We start from the raw sequence: 20,405 nt of genomic DNA on the forward strand, positions 1-20,405 counted from the left end.
TGTAGTTAATGGAAATAATTTTATTAACATGGTTGTCATACCTTAAGTAATGCCAAAAGTTAAATTTGTCATGCCAAAACAATTTTATTTCTTAAATAACCGATTATAAAAAAAAAGTGTTCTATTCTTTGTAACTGAGAATATTGGCTTCATTTTCTCCTTCAGGGAACTCCAGCTTTGTTCTTAATTCAATTAATTTTCAACAATCTCTTGGAATGTGGTGTATCAGATGAAAGGTAAGTTTGTACTTTAACTTGAAACTTTGTCTTGGAAAGGTTATGTAATGAATGAGATTATTTATGTACTATTTCCTAAGTTTCTTTAAGACTTTTTTTTTTAAAAAGACCATTAACTTTTTGTCAGTTATTTTAGAATTTTGTTAACATTAAATTAATATATTCCTGCCAGAAAGTTGATGCATTATTTATAATTTTTTCTTCAGGTTCTTTCTCAGTTTGGAATCACTTGTAGGCTGTGTTCTTTCTGGTCCAACTTCACCACTAGCTTTCAGTGACTCAGTTTTAAATGTTATCAATCAAAATGCAAAGCAGTTGGAAAATAAGGAGCATCTCTGGAAAATGTGGAGTGTTATAGTCACCCCATTAACTGAATTGATTAATCAGGTATGAAATAAATCTACATATTTTAGATAATACACCTTTTTTATTTGTGCAATTGGGGAAATGAATAGTAAGTTTGAATTTGAATAAAAGATCATAAATATTTTTTCTGGTGGAATTTGCAAAGTTTGTATTTTTTATTTTATTGCATTTCTGCCTCACTGGTAAAGAAACTATAACTTAATGGGGACTAATCAGCTTCATTTTCTTTAGTAGTGATTATAAACCTAGAAGGCTCACATAGATGTAAAATCTTGTATCTTGGGTTCTTTCAGTAGTTTTATTAACGGAGTAACAGTGGTTATCTTGACTAGGCTGTATATTCCCCCAGTTAAGCCACGTTGGTGATTACCTCAAAGCCATATAGTATTTCCTTAAGTTAGGAATCTATTGAGAGTTGAATAATCTGTGTATTTAAATACTTAAATCCTTACGTTTACGTATTTAACCGAACTGGGAATAGTGACAGGCTGTGCAGCACGTTCTGTTTATGATTTGTCAGCCTCTTTGTCAATCATTAAGTGGGAATATGCATTCTCTGGGCTAATAGTGCTGTAACTCAAAAATGAAATAACTTGAAGGAATTTTGTTGTTGTTGTTGTTGAGTCGGAATCTCACTCTGTCACCCAGGCTAGAGTGCAGTGGCACGATCTTGGCTCACTGCAACCTCTGCCTCGTGGGTTGAAGCGATTATCCTGTTTCAGCCTCCCGAGTAGCTGGGACTACAGGGGCGCGCCACCACGCCCAGTTAATTTTCGTATTTTTATTCGAGATGGAGTTTCCCTGTATCGGTCAGGCTGATCTCAAACTCCTGACCTCAGCCTTAGCCTTCCAAAGTGCTGGGATTATAGGCGTGAGCCACTGTGCCCAGCTTCTTATATTATAGTTACCTAGCCCTTATTTTGGCTACTGACACCAGCACACTATTCTTCTGGAAGAAAAGTCATTTACATTCTTTTTGGTTTTTGTTTGTTTGTTTGTTTTTGTTTTGTGATGAAGTCTCGGTAGCCCAGGCTGGAGTGCAGCAGTGGCACGATCTCAGCTCACTGTGAGCTCCGCCTCCTGGTGTTCACGCCATTCTACCTCCTGCCTCAGCCTCCTGAGTAGCTGGGATTACAGGCGCCCGCCACTATGCCCGGCTAATTTTTTTCTTTTTTCTTTTTTTTTTTTTTTTGAATTTTTAGTAGAGATGGGATTTCACCATGTTCACCAGGATGGTTTTGATCTCCTGACCTCGTGATCCTCCCACCTCAGCCTCCCAAAGTGCTGGGATTACAGGCATGAGCCACCGCGCCCGGCCTACGTTCTTAAATAGCTTCCCACTGTTAGAACGATCACAGAGGCCCTTTTTATTGTATTAGTTTTTGCTGGAATGCTGTGTATGTATAATAGAAGACTTTGGAGTTGGCTCTGGGAATCTCTTTTAGAACGTATAGTGCGTAATTTCCCCAGGTTGCTATTAACAGATTACAGCCACTTGATGACTTAAAACAACAGGGATTTATTCTCCCTTAGTTCTAGAGACCAGCTATCCAAAATCAAGGAGTTGGTAGGATTGGTTTCTCCTGGAGCTCCTAGGCAGAATCTCTTCATGCCTCTCAGCTTCTGCTGGTTGCTGGCAATCCTTGACCTTCCTTGAGTTGTAGCTGCATCACTTGACTATGCCTCCATCTTCCTGTGGTATTGTTCTCTGTGCCTATCCAAATTTTCCTCTTCCAGAAAAGACTGTTCATTGGATTGGGGCTGACCCTAATCCAGTAGGACTCCTTCTGAACATCTGCAAAGACTTCATTTCCAAATAAGACTACATTCGTAGGTTCCAGGGGTTAGGAGTTAAACATATTTTGAATCTCATCATTGAGGGACACAGTTTTGCCCACTTCTTATAAATAAGTTATGTTACTACTTAGGATTAGAATTAAGATGGTAATTTGTCCAACTTCATTATTTTTTTGTTTTAGACCAATGAAGTAAATCAAGGTGATGCCTTAGAACACAATTTTAGTGCCATCTATGGTGCATTGACTTTACCAGTAAACCATATTTTTTCGGAACAGAGATTTCCAGTGGTAAGGCATTGTAAAGTATTGATTTCTAAGGGATTTGTACTTTTCTGAAAATATTACTTCATCCTTTATAATCAGCTTCCACAATGATTTCTTTTTCTTTTTTCTTTTTCTTTTTTTGAGACACAGTCTCGCACTGTCATCCAGGCTTGGAGTACAGTGGTGCAATCTCAGCTCACTGCAACCTCTGCCTCCTGGGTTCAAGCAATTCTCCTGTCTCAGCCTCCCGAGTAGCTGGGACTACAGGACCATACCACCGCGCCCAGCTAATTTTTATATTTTTAGTACAAATGGAGTTTCACCGTATTGGTCAGGCTTGTCTTGAACTCCTGACCTCAAGTGGTCCACCTGCCTTGGCCTCCCAAAGTGCTGGGATTACAGGCATGAGCCACTGTGCCCAGCCCACAATAATTTCTAAAATAAGACTTGTTTATGACTTTATTATTAGCTTAGGAGAATGATGAAGGACGAGACAAGTTCTTTTGGATCTTTGATAAGTTTTGGTATCATGGCCTTATTTCCTCTCTTCGGTTAGATCTCTGGGGTGTGGGGGAAAGGTTATGACTTTGTGTTAGTCTGTTTTTTATTTTGAGACAGAGTTTCGCTCTTGTTGCCCAGGCTGGAGTATAGTAGTTCAATCTTGGCTCCCTGCAACCTCCACCTCCCGGGTTCAAGCAGTTCTCCTACCTCAGCCTCCTGAGTACCTGGGATTATAGGCGTCTGCCACTTTGTCAGGCTAATGTTTTGTATTTTTAGTAGAGACGGGATTTCGCCATGTTGGCCTCGAACTCCTGACCTCAGGTGATCCACCCGCCTCGGCCTCCCGAAGTGCTGGGATTACAGGCGTGAGCCACTGCGCCTGGCCGTTAGTCTCTTTTGTGACACATTAAATGTTGCAGTGTTTTTAAAAGATGTATTGATTCCAGAAACTGTTTGATACATAGGTACATATTAACAGAACTTCTTTTTTTATTGTTATTGGTAGGCTACCATGAAGACTTTACTTAGAACTTGGTCAGAATTATATAGAGCATTTGCTCGTTGTGCTGCTTTGGTGGCAACAGCAGAAGAGAACTTGTGCTGTGAGGAACTTTCTTCCAAGATAATGTCCAGTTTGGAAGATGAAGGCTTTTCTGTGAGTTTGTCCTGATGCTACCTTTTTTTGTTTGTTTTTAAAGGATTCTTTTCAAGTAAATGGAGATAACATTTGTGAGCTATCACTTATTACTGCTTCTATTTATATGTGACAAAGTTGATATTGAAAACAAGTATGCTTTGTGTAACAGTTTTGTGTCTTTGGGCTCTAAGGTTCATGTTTTGGGATCATTAACAGTGAAGATCTTTTACTATACGTGTATCTGCTTGTGCTTGTGTTTTTCTAGATTAACAGTTCAAGGGCCTTGCTGTCCTGAACCTCACTTTCTCATATGTATCTGTTAGATGTTTAAATTCAATCCCTTTGAAAGTTTGTAGTCTTAGAAAATATAAGTCTCTTTTCTGTTTCCTTCCCTCCTCATGGAAAAGACAGCTGTTGGGAACAGATTAATATGTGTCATTCCAGAATAGACCTCTTTCTATTTACACATGTCATTTGTATATTGATACTTGCATATGCATATGAATACGGTATTCTTGGCAAGGAAATCCTTATTGCGAAGTAATTATGTAACTTTTCGTAAAACACTGTCTTGGCTCCATTTCAAGTCAATCCATATAGCTCTATTATTTCTTTCAACTGCTGTCTAGTATTCTGTAGTATGATTGTACCATTACTTGGAATTCTATTATTTTTTAAATTTTTTATTATTTTTTGAAATGGAGTTTCACTCTGTCACCCAGGCTTTATTATTTTTTGAGATGGAGTCTCACTCTGTCACCGAGTAGCTGGGATTACAGGTGTGCACCACCACGCCCAGCTGATTTTTGTATTTTTAGTAAAGATGGAGTTTCGCCATGTTGGCCAGGCTGGTCTCAAGCTCTTGACCTGAGGTGATCCACCTTGGCCTCCCAAAGGGCTAGGATTACAGGCGTGAGCCATTGCACCTGGCCTGGAATTCTGCTATTTTAAGGACATTTTGGTTGTTTCAATTATTTATTACTGTGTATAATCCTGGTAATGGCCTTCACACAGAAACCATTGTTTTTCCATGCAGATTATTGAAGTGATATTTGTTGTGTGTGTTTTCTCTACATCTTATATCTAACACATAGTTTAATGAGGAATAAAGGAAAGTAAAAATAACAGTTCTTTTTTCTTTTCCCCCTTGAGACAGAGTCTCACAGTGATTGTTGGGTATAGTAACTACACACCTATAGCATGTTTGTAGCTTAGGAACAACAGACTATATAGGTGTGTAGTAGGCTGTATCATCTAGGTTTGTGTGAGTACCCTGTGTTCCCACAAGATGAAATTCCCTGATGACCCATTTTTCAGAATGGATCTCTGTTAAGCCATGGGTGGCTGCACTAAATGTACTGTAAGCTGTGGCATATGTTACATAGAATATATGGGAGTAACAGTCATTTTTTCATGTTGCTTACTCTTATTGAATACCGTCCCAGTACTTGAATGTGTCTAACAGTGATATTCTCTTCTCTAGAATTTGTTGCTCGTGGATAGAATTATTCATATTATTACTGTAATGGTTGATTGTATTGACTTCTCACCATATAATATTAAATATCAGCCCAAAGTTAAATGTAAGTATGTATTTTTTAACCTTTGTTTATCCAGTATTTTATAAGCACTACTGAACTTTGCCAGGGGAAGTCCTAATACCTTTGCCACCTCATTTTAGTAACTTTTGATCATGTTTAACCATGTTAGTTACTATGCTGGGAGCTTTCATACATGTACTCTCTTTTTTCTTTTTAATTTTCAGATGCTGTGTATCATTCTCTTATCTCTATCAGACACAAAATGTCTTTACTCCTTTTTATAACACAGAAAGATAAATACTATTCTAATTAGAGATTGCCTAATGGTACAAATGGTTTTACTCATTCCATCTGGTATGAAGGATTATCTGGACAAGAAACTTAGACATAACTTAAAATGCTTTTATTTGCAAGCCTTATTTAAAGTAATCATTGAATTGACATTATAATTTTAAAGAAAACAATGGGATCAGTTAATTGGTTATTTTTTTCCAGAAATGTTACAAAAATTTAATTCATTGTTTACCTGAAAAATGGTAAATGATTAAAATTGGACAATTGGGGATCATAACAAGTTTTGTGTGATTTTTTTAAAAACCATATGCCTTGGTTAGTTTTAAGTTATTTTGTAGCAAATAGTTTTTAAAATCTGCTAATTGATTGAATGAAGTCAAATATATCCACCTGCATTTATATGTTCATACCATATAGGTAGTGATAATCTGTCAGTAATGAAAAATGTTAGTTGATGTTGAGATATATTATTTCTTATTGTTTAAAGATTAGGAACATAAAATTATCTACCAATAAGATCTGCCATTGATGAGTTTTCTAAAACATTCTTAGAATCTTTTTTGGTTTTTGAATTTTTACTAAGTAGCAATATGGAGTAACATTTTAAGCTCCTGAAGTATATTATAGGTCAGAGCATCCCGGCCTGAGTCCCGTAGAAATATAGGTTATAGATGTTCTTGACATACTGATCTTAGCTCTCCTCTTGGGCTGACCAGAACCTAATCTGATTACCTCAGTGTGTCAAAAATAGGCTTATCTCTGAAAACCATAAGTATACCAAGATTGTATAACAGATAATGTCAGAAATTATAAGCCACCAAAGTTTCATAGAGACATAATTTTACCTATGTTGGTACTTCTGAAATTAGATTTAACTGAATATCCAATTCAGGAACTATAAGGCCACAGTTACAAATGTCTTTTCCACTCCATGTCCATGCAAAACAGAGCCAGAGTTCCTCTTGCTGTAAAATTCGGGTAAGGGGGAGATTTTTAAAAGGAGTTGAGAAGAGGAAACAATATTAAGACTAACCGAAAGCAAATTGTTATTATCAGGATCGCCTTGGGATTTTTTTGGTGACTTACACTGTGATGATTTCAAATTTAGAGAAATATTGCAAGAGTTTACGTGGAAACTTCGTATTCATTTACTCAGGTTCCTCAGTTAACGGTTGATTGCATTTATCTTATCTGCTCCCCCCTTCCCCAGAATATACATTTTATTCTTCCCCCCCCACCGCAAACCGTTTGAAGGTATAGTTTTAGGCAAGTTGACAACCTGTAACAATTCCTCAGTCTTGTCTTTTGTGTCCTTCAAAAAGCAACTTTAGGCCGGTGCAGTGGCTCATGCCTGTCATCCCAGCATTTTGAGAGGCCAAGGTGGGTGGATCACCTGAGGTCAGGAGTTCTAGACCAGCCTGGTCAACAGGGCGACAACCTGTCTCTACTAAAAATACAAAAATGAGTGAGGCATGGTGCGCACCTGTAGTCTCAGGTACTTGGGAGTCTGAGGCAGGAGAATCTCCTGAACCCAGGAAGCAGAGGTTGCAGTGAACTGAGATCATGCCACTGCACTCCAGCCTAGGTAACAGAGCTACACTTCATCTCAAAAAAAAAAGCAATTTTACTTTCTTAGAGTCTTTCAATCTGGGATTATCATATTTCTTTAAGATTAGATTCAGGGTCCATTCATTTCTTTACCGGAGTGCCACAGAAATAATGCTGTAGTTCTTTTTCAATTCATTATTTTCCCATTACTGGTGATGTTAACTCTTGCTGTTTGTTTGAGGATGGCATCTGCCAGGTTTTCCACTGCAAGGTTAATTACTACTAACTGTGGCACAATTACTTGTTTCTCCAGATACACTTTCATTTACCGTCTAATATAACATGGATTATGCTATTTATTCCTCTTTCTGTATTTGTCTCTACTGTCTCTAATAGTGAGAAACCTGGTTTTTGTTACCCTCAATGTATTTACAACTTGATCATTCACTTGTATGTAACCAGTCTCCTGACATATGGCTGTCACCTCACCACAACATTCTGTCAGGGGATATCTGGATATAGTTTTTCAATGTACATTAATGTCTGAGAAATTGATTCCAAGGAGAAAGATCAACTTCCTTTTAGTAGCAACATTTTTTTTTCATGTTACCATATGAGATTAATTTTAATTTAGAAGCATTCATTTTCTGTTAAATTTGAGATCTCGTTCCTTAAAAGAACGGTTTGAGAGAAACAAGTAATTTTGGAATGGCTATATTTTTTGGGCAAGAGCTATGTGGGTTTATTCTTCTAGGTAGATGTTTACAGAGGGATTAAAGATACAAAAGAAAGACAGTACTTTTAGACGGGTGGATCACGAGGTCAGGAGATCGAGACCATCCTGGCTAACACGGTGAAACCCCGTCTCTACTAAAAAATACAAAAAAACTAGCCGGGCGAGGTGGCGGGTGAGGCTGAGGCAGGAGAATGGCGTAAACCTGGGAGGCGGAGCTTACAGTGAGGAAACAGGCAGTAGACTTACTGCATTCTTTCTCTGCTTTGCATCTCTGACTTGTTCAATATTATTTGTAGGAATCAATGTACTATAGATGAGCAAGGAAATGGTCCGTCGTTCATGGTGGAAATTTTTTGTTTTTAAAACTAACTTTTAAAATTTAAATTTGGAACCTATCTTACGTAATTTAGTACTTTCTTGCATATTAGTTGTTGAAATTTTATGAAATGTAAAATAAAAGTTTGAGATGCATTTTATTATTCCTAAGAAAAAATGGACTTGTTTTTCTGAAATTCATATTCATGATCCACCAAGTAGTTTTCGTCTCCCATTCTCATTTGTAAAGATAATGTTCTAGTGATACTTATCCATTAATGGTACATTATGTTATGATTGGTTTGGGGTGTTAGTCAACAAACGGACATGTGTTTGATGTATCTAACTTTGTTTGTTTGTTTTTGTTTTTGAGATGGAGTCTCGCTCTGTCGCCCAGGCTGGAGTGCAGTAGCACGATCTCAGCTCACTGTAAGCTCCGCCTCCCGGGTTCATGCCATTCTCCTGCCTCAGCCTCCCAAGTAGCTGGGACTGTAGGCGCCCGCCACCATGCCCGGCTAATTTTTTTTGTATTTTTAGTAGAGATGGGGTTTCACTGTGTTAGCTAGGATGGTCTCTATCTCCTGACCTTGTGATCCGCCCACCTCAGCCTCCCAAAGTGCTAGGATTACAGGCGTGAAGCCACCGTGCCCAGCTGATGTATCTAACATTTAAATGTGAGCTATACATTGTAAAAGTGGACAGTGACCCTATTTTCAATTTACTTGAGTTTTTAATTCAATTTTTGTTTTTAGCACCACAGAGACCTTCAGATTGGTCCAAAAAGAAGAATGAGCCCCTAGGGAAATTGACTTCTTTATTTAAACTTATTGTGAAAGTGATCTATTCTTTCCACACTCTGAGCTTCAAGGAAGCACATTCCGATACCCTCTTCACTATTGGCAACTCAATCACCAGCATTATTTCCAGTGTACTTGTACATATTTCTTTGCCTTCTATGATCCGAAAAATATTTGCAACTTTAACAAGACCTCTCGCATTATTTTATGAAAACTCAAAGTAAGTATTTTGGGCTAAGTAGCTTTGAATTAAATGTATACAATTTATAGGTCGCAACTTTTACTTTTTAATCAGCTGTGTTGTAGATGGTAGTCTTGACAATTTTGTGGAGAGGGTAATAAACTATACTTTTGTTAAAAAGAGAGTTCAAGTAGTATAGAAATATGAAAGAGAAATTGGAAGTCTTTCTGTTTTGCCTGTTACTTTCCTTTCCCTTTCCTTTTCAGTGCTTATCTTTTCAGAATTGTTTATGTAAACAAGCATACCTATTAAATGCATGATAGATAGGAAAGCCTACTTGACATGCTGTTTTGCAGTTAATTATATGGTATGCACTTAATACAGTTGGCTGTTTGTATCCATGAGTTCTGCATTCATGGATTCAACCAACCCTGGATCGAAAATATTTGGAAAAATTAAAAAGAAAAATAATGCAAATAAATACAGTATGAAAATTATTTACATTGTATTAGATATTATAAGGAATCTAGAGATGATTTAAAACCTGGGAGGATGTGTTTAGGTTACATGTAAATACAACTTGTTTTATATTAGGGTGTTGAGCATCCATGGATTTTGGTATCCTGGCAGGAGGGTGGTCCTGGAATTAGCCGCCACCACAGCCAGCTAATCCCCTATGGATACTGAGGGATGGCTATCTCTGTACCATATACACGAAAATCTCATTTTAAAAAATGTCTACACGTGATTCTGTTAACTTTTTACCCAATTTCTGACTGGTGGACATACATGTTTTTCTAGTATTTTCCCTCATAACAGTTGAACATTATACGTAAATCATTGCCCACATTTGCCGCTATTTCTGTAGAAAATTAGTAAAAATGTTGGTTCAAAGGGCATACACATTTATGTTTCTGAATTGCTCTCCAAAAAATTGAATTAATTTTGCATCACCCTTTATTTGAATCGAAGCAAGCAGTGCCTTAAAACCTGAAAGAAAAAAAAAAAAAAGCCCCGGTAACAAACTTGTACAAGCATTTTGAAAGGATTCATCAATATTCTTTACAGCAAGCTTGTGTGGTTCAATCGTAGGACACTTTATCTTTCATAAATTAACAGAGAACATTTTTGGAACAGATTTTATAAAGTACAACCCCCAAATCCATGAACTTTTCTTTGCAAATCTTTTAAGTCTATATTACATTAAAAATAATGCCTAAAAGAAATGTACAGAAACAAGCAATTAATTTGATTATTACTTTGAGGCTTATTGTAGATATTTTCTGTGATTCATTTTTCAAAGATGGGATGGTTTTATGCTTAATATTTAGCATTTGAGTTTTTTTTACTTGTAAAGTCTTTGGACACCTTTTTATATCATCAATTTATATTTATTATGTCTTTATTACCTTTTTCTTAGGATTAGCTTGATAGATAGTACAGTGTTAACTTGCAGAAATATAAATGGTATTCTATTTTATGTGTTTTCCTTCCTAGGCTTGATGAAGTTCCTAAAGTATATAGTTGTCTGAACAACAAGGTAAAAATAGACAATTGTCCATAAACCATACTTTCATGATGAGAAAATGATAGGGTTTAGATAATTTTCTTAAACATAATTCTGCTGATTTTTAAAGGGGTTATTCTTTCTTTTTTTTTTTCTTCCTGGAGACAAGAGTTTCACTCTTGTCACTCAGGCTGGAGTGCAGTGGCAGGATCCTGGCTCACTGCAGCCTCTACCTCTTGGGATCAAGTGGTTCTGCCACCTCAGCCTCCTGAGTAGCTGGAACTACAGGCACATGCTACCAAGTCCAACTAATTTTTTGTATATTTAGTAGAGACAGGGTTTCACCATTTTGGGCAGGCTTGTCTCGAACTCCTGACCTCAAGTGATCTGCCTGCCTCGGCTTCCCAAAGTGCTGAGATTATAGGTGTGAGCCACCATGCTTTGCCTGTTCATCATTTTTAATGGACATTTAATAACATTATATGAACACATTTACAGGTTGGTTTTGTTTTGTTTTTTCTTTTTTTGGAGACAAAATCCCACCCAGGTGGGAGTACAGTGTCACGATCACGGCTTACCACACCCCTGCCCTCCTGGGCTCAAGGTGATTCTCCCACCATAGCCTACCAAGTAGCTAGGACTACAGGCACACACCACCGCTCCTGGCTAATTTTTGTATTTTTTGTAGAGGCAGGGTTTTGCCATGTTGTCCAGGCTGGTCTCAAACTCCTGAGCTTAAGCAATCTGCCTGCTTTGGCCTCCCAAAGTGCTGGAATTACAGGCGTGAACCACTGAGCCCAGCCTAGTTAATCAACTCTTAGCTTATCCCTTTATATATGATGGCGATTGGACCCAAAGTTTTCTAGGTGAACATATGTAGGCAACTATTTGTCTTGTTATAATTATTACAAAAACATAATTTCTTTTGTTAATAGAAAATAAGTTCAAAATTGAACTGTAATATTAATAACCAAAGTAAATTCACCTGATAATTTGTCAAGTTATAAAGAGGGATATATATTTAAGGCAACAATGGGGGTTAGTTTAAAATTTTCTTAATTTTAAAAATTGAAATAGCAACACATATTCTGTGAGTTAATGTTTAGTATATTTTTTGCTTTTATTTTTTCCTTTTTCCTAGTTAGAAAAGCTACTGGGAGAAATTATTGCTTGCCTGCAATTCAGCTACACCGGAACTTACGACAGTGAACTTCTTGAACAACTCTCCCCACTATTATGCATAATATTTCTGCACAAGAATAAACAGATTCGAAAACAGAGTGCTCAGTTCTGGAATGCCACATTTGCTAAAGTGACGCTGTTGGTTTATCCTGAAGAGTTAAAGTATGCTAACAACAAAACTTACATACAACTAACTATTCTGTTGTGATCATGTAGATTGATATTTTGGTTTAAAATAATCTTTTCTTATGGGGTATTGTTACAGAGGGTTCCTTAGTTGAAATATTATATTTGGAATACACAAGTTATTAAACATTATTTCACCTTCTCGTAGGTGCTTAGAATAACCTTGATTTCAGGAACCAAGAAAAGCAGTTTAAATTATCCTTAATAAAAGAGACAAAGGAGGACAGGAAATGGACAACTTTTTTTTTTTTTTTTTTTTGAGATAGAGTCTCACTCTGTTGCCCAAGCTGGAGTGCAGTGGCACGATCTCGGCTCACTGCAATCTCCGCCTCCCGGGTTCAGGTGATTCTCCTGCCTCAGCCTCCCGGGTAGCTGGGACTACAGATGTGTGCCACCATGCCTGACTCATTTTTTGTATTTTTAGTAGAGACAAGGTTTCACTGTGTTAGCCAGGATGGTCTCGGTCTCCTGACCTCATGATACGCCCGCCTCAGCCTCCCAAAGTGCTGGGATTATAGGTGTGAGCTACCATGCGCTGCCTGGACTATTATTAAAGCTAGACATGAATACTTTATATAATATTCTACTTCTTATTGGAATTTTCCATGATAAAAATTTGGAAATTCAGAAAACTACAGGGAAAAATACAAAAATTGCCTAGTTTCTCCCAGTTTTATATATGCATAGTAAGGAACAGTCTTTATTTGAAAATAAAGATGTATTTTGCTGCTCTAAAAATTAAAGTGCTGTTATTAACAGGTCATCAGTGTTCACCAGTACTACTTGACTTAAGGTGTGTGTGTATTTTATGTACTTTTTTAAAGACCAGTACTAACGCAAGCCAAACAAAAGTTTCTGCTCCTGTTGCCTGGTTTGGAAACTGTTGAAATGATGGAGGAATCCAGTGGACCATATTCTGATGGAGTAAGTTGGGGGGTTTTATTGTTCATTTGTTTTTGAACATTTAAGTTATTTGTTGAAAGTTATAAATAAGTAGAACCTGAACAGAAAAGAGGTTTGTAACATAGGCTTTTTGCATTTTGTCAGTTGTGTGGCCTAAAATTACTTTTGTGATTTTCACTAGAGATTCTTATGTAAATAATCTCTAATTCTTGTCATTAATCATTTGTTTTGAACTCAGGTACCTCATCTGTGCTGTTCACAAAGCGTAAAATACGTAATTGTTGCTTTGGAAAAACTGGAAATAATGGTTACTTAGTCATGTCTAAGCCAGAGCTGCTGTTCATTTTCTCATTTTTTAAAAATTGATTTTCTCATTTCTTCTATCAGAAAAACACATCTTTGCTGTCACATCGCATTAGGAGCAAAGTTTCTTTGGCTAATAATATTTTATTACTGCCTGAAGATCTAGGAGTTAAAGGCACTAGTACTATAGAGTTGTGAGCTGGAGTGTTCTTAGAAGACTTATTATCTGTTCAGGAGCAGCTAGGGTATAGGTAGTTTTTGTTTAGAATCTTTCAGAGAAAAAAGACTGTTAATAGCCAACTAAGTATCGCATTTGGTTTTGGCTGAAGTAAAAATTTTCTGCCAGATAACTAACAATTTAGACTTGTTAAAGAGTTCAGTGGTATTTCATCTGTAAAATTCTGTTGAGGGGAAATATGCTCTATTAACCCTCAGTTGTTTAATGTTTAAAGTTCTATGGCTTTGAATATTCTCTTAGAAATATTTTCAGTTACAGCTAGAGTGTTTGAATCTAGTAATTTAATTCACTTTATGTATTTATGTGATATGTCTCATTTTCAGAATTCATAAAATTGATTGGTATTAAACAGCTAGTATAAAAGAGACACCAAAGCCATTTGCGATTATTGAATTAGACAGTGACTTTCCTTTCTTCGATTTTTATAGGATTGAATAATTAGAAAAATTTTGACATTATTTCCAATTACTATTTATTGGGCAGGAATTTTTAAAACGTGAAAAGGAAAAGCAAAATATTGCTGTTGTATTTAATGAAATTGTTTCGTTTTTATTAAAACAGACAGAAAATTCACAATTAAATGTGAAGATAAGTGGCATGGAGAGAAAATCAAATGGAAAAAGAGATTCATTTTTGGCACAAACAAAGAATAAAAAAGAAAATACGAAACCAGCAGCCAAAGTATGTTTTCAAAAGTATATTTAATCAAATTTTTAAAGATAAAGTATATAGTAACTTACATACAACTTTGAAAATTGAATTGAAAAACTAAAAGACTAAATAAAGGTTGGGATTGCAGGGGAATTGAGAGCATTTGGTCTAGAAAGACTGCCAGGATAGCATGGTAACCTAGAAGCCTTAGGTGATGATTCCTGGTTAGGAAAGATAAGTTTCTGTGTAATGCTTAGCAATACCAGGATAGCATGGTAACCTGGAAGCCTTGGGTGATGATTCCTGGTTAGGAAAGATAAGTTTCTATGTAACTGTTACATGTAGTTATTCCAGGCAGCAGCCCCCTCGAGATGGAATGAGACAGTTATGAATAACATAGGTAGCACAAGAGGAAAATATTTTAGAACTTTTGTTTAGAATTGTTATTTCAGAACTTAATATTTTGATTAGAAATAAATAATGCCTAGATAAGACACCTATGTTAAGCTCAAATCTGAACTAAGTATCATGCTGGTTGCCAGTTAACTGACGTTTAGACAACAGTCCTCTCTTCCATGGCCTCCAGTAAAGGTTATTCTAGAATCTTGACACCATGGCCCTGGTGAAATGAAAGAAAAGTGTTATTTTTTAAGAATACCTCTGCCACATTCTTGTAGCAGCTATAAGTAGAATTAAAGCAATGGTTCCAATGAACATTTATTAAGATAACATTGTAGTACCAAAGTTAATTGTATGTAGGGCATATTGTATTGGTGACTTTTACTTGACTAAGTCCTGCCTCAACTTGAGAGCTGCAAATATACTCTCCTCCCTCCAAATCAGTTCATTTCCATGTGTTGGCCTGACAAATGGTTTTGTCCATACTTTGTAGTTAAGCACAGACTTGCCTACTTTGTAAAGAGATTTAATATTTTCTACTTTCTCAGTACTTATTAGATGCAGAAAGAAAGTGGGGAACATTGTACTAATTTGTTATTGATCATGAGTATCATGAACTTCGTAATCACTATTGAAAAATGGTGTCATTATTAGAAGAGAGTGATAGAAATATTGGAAAATAATTTGGAAACTAAAATGTACATTTGCTTATTTTTTCAAATCTGCAGCTGAAACTTGAATCTTCATCTTTAAAAGTAAAGAATGAAATTCTTTTGGAAGAGGAAAAGTCTACTGACTTTGTGTTTATACCTCCACAAGGAAAAGATGCAAAGGAAAGAATTTTAACTGAGCATCAAAAAGAAGTTCTCAAAACAAAGCGGTTTGTAGGCCTTTTATCTTGAGTTGGGTATTTGATATTCAAGCTTAGATTTCATGCAAGAAAACTATAACTTTGTGTTTAAAACTAAAATACGTGTACTAATTTTTTTTGGAGATGGAATTTTGCTCTGTCGCCCAGACTGGAGTGCGGTGGTGCAATCTCGGCTCACTGTGAGCTTTGCCTCCTGGGTTCACGCCATTCTCCTGCCTCAGCCTCCCGAGTAGCTGGGACCACAGGCGCGTGCTACCATGCCCGGCTAATTTTTTTGTATTTTTAGTAGAGACGGGGTTTTACCATGTTAGCCAGGATGATCTCGATCTCCTGAACTTGTGATCCGCCCGCCTCGGCCTCCAAAAGTTCTGGGATTACAGGCGTGAGACACCGCACCCAGCCACATGTACTGAATTTTAATGCCAAAAGTTATACTGTACATAAATGCATTTCATAATGTATAAAGCTAACCTAGTAATGTACCAAATATTTATAAACTGAATTTCTTCTCTGAGGTAGATTGGGAGGGGAAGACAGTTTGATGGAATATCTGGGAAATACACCTTTAGGTTATGATTTTATAACAATTTAGTAGAATTGTAAGTTTCTTTTGATGTTTTGTTTTTTTTTTTTTTTTTGAGACAGAGTCTCTCTCTGTTACCCAGGCTGGAGTACAGTGGCATGATCTCTGCTCACTGCAGTCTCTGCCTCCCAGGCTCAAGTGATCCTTCCACATCAACCTCCCAAGTAGCTGGGACTACAGATGCATGCCATCATACCCAGCTAATTTTTTATTTTTTGTAGAGAGAGGATTTCGCCATGTTGCCCATGCTGGTCTTGAACTCCTGAGCTCAAGCAGCCCGCCCACCTCAACCTTCCAAAGTGCTGGGATTACAGGCGTGAGCCACCGTCCCTGGCCATAAGTTTAATTGCTAATTGTCAGGATATCATCCGGTTTTTGAAGTTACTTATATACAGTTTTTTTCAGGTGTGATATTCCTGCCATGTATAATAATCTGGATGTTTCCCAGGATACCTTATTTACTCAGTATAGTCAGGAAGAGTCTATGTAAGTACAGAAGCCATCAAACTTTTATATCTGTTTTATTCATTGTCAAATAATTATAAAAGCAATATTCTTGTTTATTTCAGGGAAATTCCTACTTTAACCAGAAAACCAAAGGAAGATTCTAAGATGATGATTACGGTATGTTTGGCATTTCATATTTTGGGCTTTTTAGAATCACCCTTCTATTATACAGTCTATTAAACTGCTGAAATGTCTGTAGGTCTTCCATTTATTAATTTTAAGATTTATTGTAGATTTATTGTATGATTTCCTGTTAACTCCCATTCAGATACTAGCAGAATATCAGCAGACACTAGTCAGTGTGTGTGCGTGTGTGTGTGTGTGTGTGTGTGTGTGTAAAATAAATGTACTTGGCTTTTCTTGAATGTTTACTATTAGGAACACAAACTATTAGGTATCTACCACTAACTTTGGAATAGTTGCCATATATTATGTCAGCGACTATCTTTGGGTTACTGAAGTTTTACACTAAAGTTTTCCCAGAAAGTCAAACTCGTTTGCCAGCTATTAATCTGTGTGTGTGTATATATATATGTATTTCTGTGCAGGAGGAGCAAATGGACAGTGACATTGTCATTCCTCAAGATGTCACGGAAGACCGTGGTACGGATGAACATCTTGAAAAGGCCTCCCTTTCAAATAATGAGTGTGGTTCTCTTGACAAAACCAGTCCAGAAATGTCGAACAGTAATAATGATGACAGAAAAAAGGCTTTAATTTCATCAAAGAAAACATCAACTGAATGTGCATCTAGTACAGAAAATTCTTTCGTTGTCAGCAGTAGTTCAGTTTCTAATGCCACTGTTTCTGGAACTCCCCCATGCCCTACAAGTCGGAGGCAAACCTTTATTACTTTGGAGAAGTTTGATGGTTCAGAAAATAGACCTTTTAGTCCATCCCCCTTGAATAATATTTCATCAACTGTTACAGTGAAAAATAACCAGGAAACCATGATTAAAACAGATTTTCTACCAAAAGCAAGGCAAAGAGAAGGGACTTTTTCAAAATCTGATTCTGAAAAAATAGTGAATGGAACTAAGAGATCAAGCCGGAGAGCTGGTAAAGCTGAACAAACAGGGAATAAAAGGTCTAAGCCCTTAATAAAATCTGAGCAGGAGAAAAATACTGAGGAATCTATTGAAGGCATGGTAGTCTTAGAAAATAACCCATCTGGTTTGCTTAATCAAACAGAATGTGTGTCAGATAATCAGGTTCATCTTTCTGAATCTGTAATGGAGCATGACAATACAAAGCTTAAAGCAGCAACAATGGAAAATGCTGTATTATTGGAAACTAATACTGTTGAGGAGAAAAATGTAGAAATTAATTTGGAATCCAAAGAAAATACACCCCCAGTAGTATTATCAACAGATCAATTGGTAAATGAGGATAGTCTGGTTCTGATAACTCCAAATCAGAAAACCCTTAGACGGTCGTCAAGGCGACGTTCAGAAGTAATAGAGTCTACCACTGAAAGCCAAGATAAAGAAAATAATCATCAAAAAAAGGAACGACGTAAGGAAGAAGAAAAACCTCTTCAGAAGAGTCCGTTGCATATAAAAGATGATGTTTTACCTAAACAAAAACTGATTTCTGAACAAACTGTACCAGAGAATTTAATTGAGAAAGGAAATAATTTACATGAGAAGACTCTTGGGGAAACCAGTGCTAATGCAGAAACTGAACAAAACAAAAAAAAGCCAGACCCTGATAACATTAAGTCTGAGGGGGATGGTAGTCAGGATATAGATAAGTCCTCTGAGAAACTAGTCAGAGGCCGAACACGGTATCAAACAAGAAGAGCTTCTCAGGGTTTGCTTTCCAGCATTGAAAACTCAGAATCTGATAGTTCGGAGGCAAAAGAAGAAGGTTCTAGGAAGAAGAGATCTGGAAAATGGAAAAACAAAAGCAACGAAAGTGTTGACATTCAAGATCAAGAAGAGAAAGTGGTGAAACAGGAATGTATAAAAGCTGAAAATCAGTCACATGATGGTAAAGCAAGTTCCCAAGAAGACGTAAACATAAAACCTCAGATTTGTGAAAAACAAGATGAAAGTAGTACTGTAATATGTCAGGATTCTACAGTAACTTCAGATTTATTGCAAGTTCCTGATGATTTACCAAATCCATGTGAGGAAAAAAATGAAACTAGCAAATATGCTGAACATTCCTTTACAAGTCTACCTGTGCCAGAATCAAATCTAAGGACTAGAAATGCCATTAAGAGATTACATAAGCGAGACTCTTTTGATAATTGTAGTTTGGGAGAATCCTCAAAAATCGGCATATCAGATGTTTCTTCGCTTTCAGAAAAAACATTTCAAACACTTGAATGCCAACACAAGAGAAGTAGGAGAGTGAGGAGATCTAAAGGTTGTGATTGCTGTGGGGAAAAATCACAGCCTCAGGAAAAGTCACTCGTTGGGTTAAAGAATACAGAAAATAATGATGTAGAGGTTAGTGAAACAAAAAAGGCAGATGCGCAAGCACCTGTAAGCATGTCAGAAACTTCTCAAGCTAATCCATGTTCTGAAGGACAATTTTTAGATGAACATCATAGTGTGAATTTTCATTTGGGTCTCAAAGAGGATAATGATACTATTAATGATTCATTAATTATTTCTGAAACCAAATCAAAAGAAAACACTATGCAAGAATCTCTTCCTTCTGGAATAGTAAACTTTGGAGAGGAAACTTGTGATATGGATTCTAGTGAAGCAATGTCTCTTGAAAGCCAAGAGTCACCTAATGAAAATTTTAAAACTGTTGGCCCGTGTTTAGGTGACTCGAAAAATGTTTCACAGGAATCTTTGGAGACAAAAGAAAAACCAGAAGAAACCCCCAAAATGGAAATGAGTCTCGAGAATGTTACTGTTGAAGGAAATGCATGTAAAGTAACAGAATCCAATCTAGAGAAAGTAGAAACTGTGGAATTGGATGTAGGAAATGAAGCTAGCTTCCGTGAACAAGAGACAACCAAAACTGGTATTTCTGAAGAAGCAGCAATAGAAAATAAAAGAAATGATGACTCTGAAGCAGACACAGCTAAACTGAATGCTAAAGAAGTAGCAACTGAGGAATTTAATTCAGATATTAGTCTTTCTGATAATACTACACCTGTAAAATTGAATGCTCAAACTGAGATTTCTGATCAAACAGCAGCTGGGGAACTAAATGATGTGTCTGATCCACACTCATCTGAAGAAACAAATACAGAAATGAAAAATGATGAAGAAATGATGATTGGCGAGGTGAAGGCTGAAACTGGTCATGATGGTGAAACAGAGAATGAGGGCATAAATACCAAAACCCCAAAGCCTGATGAAGCTGAAACAAAAATGTTGACTGTAGAAGTGGAAAACTTTGTTCGTGACACAGTTGAAAGGAGCACCGAAGAAGGACTCACTGACGCTAATAAAACTGAAACAAATACTGAATGTAGTAAATCTGAAGAAAAATTAGATAGCAATCACATGGTAATGGAAAGTGATATTTTACAGGAAGATCACCATACTTCAGAGAAAGTGGAGGAACCATCACAGTCTCTGACATCTGGAACAGCTATCTCTGAACTAATAACAGAAGACAATAATGCATCTCCTCAGAAACTAAGGGAACTTGATCCTTCACTTCTGTCAGCAAATGACAGTCCTAGTGGCATGCAGACACGCTGTGTCTGGTCTCCTTTGGCTTCTCCATCTACGAGCATTTTAAAGAGAGGACTAAAAAGATCCCAAGAAGAGGAAATCTCATCCCCTGTTAACAAGGTAAGGAGAATGAGGCTGAATATTAAGGAACCCAGTATTTGGTTGGGATATTTTGGCCATACAGTGACCTCTGGTGAATGACAAAATATTATT

The 20,405-nt window shown here is 36.8% G+C and overlaps 1 protein-coding gene across 3 annotated transcripts in view; it reads left to right on the plus strand.

The window, feature by feature from the left end:
* Nucleotides 1-20,405, plus strand: part of RIF1 (replication timing regulatory factor 1) — a 61,462-nt gene that overhangs the window by 32,648 nt on the left and 8,409 nt on the right. For all 3 annotated transcript variants that reach the window (XM_011987843.1, XM_011987845.1, XM_011987844.1), the window contains exons 17-30: nt 166-236; nt 443-623; nt 2,582-2,689; nt 3,672-3,821; nt 5,287-5,386; nt 8,990-9,254; nt 10,713-10,755; nt 11,864-12,066; nt 12,915-13,014; nt 14,096-14,215; nt 15,313-15,464; nt 16,444-16,524; nt 16,608-16,662; nt 17,094-20,312. In XM_011987843.1, the coding sequence (XP_011843233.1) occupies nt 166-236; nt 443-623; nt 2,582-2,689; nt 3,672-3,821; nt 5,287-5,386; nt 8,990-9,254; nt 10,713-10,755; nt 11,864-12,066; nt 12,915-13,014; nt 14,096-14,215; nt 15,313-15,464; nt 16,444-16,524; nt 16,608-16,662; nt 17,094-20,312 (4,848 nt within the window). The remainder of the gene's footprint in view (nt 1-165; nt 237-442; nt 624-2,581; nt 2,690-3,671; nt 3,822-5,286; nt 5,387-8,989; nt 9,255-10,712; nt 10,756-11,863; nt 12,067-12,914; nt 13,015-14,095; nt 14,216-15,312; nt 15,465-16,443; nt 16,525-16,607; nt 16,663-17,093; nt 20,313-20,405) is intronic.

This window comes from Mandrillus leucophaeus, unplaced genomic scaffold (genome assembly GCF_000951045.1).
Source record: "Mandrillus leucophaeus isolate KB7577 unplaced genomic scaffold, Mleu.le_1.0 Scaffold318, whole genome shotgun sequence".
Taxonomy (NCBI): Eukaryota; Metazoa; Chordata; class Mammalia; order Primates; family Cercopithecidae; genus Mandrillus; species Mandrillus leucophaeus.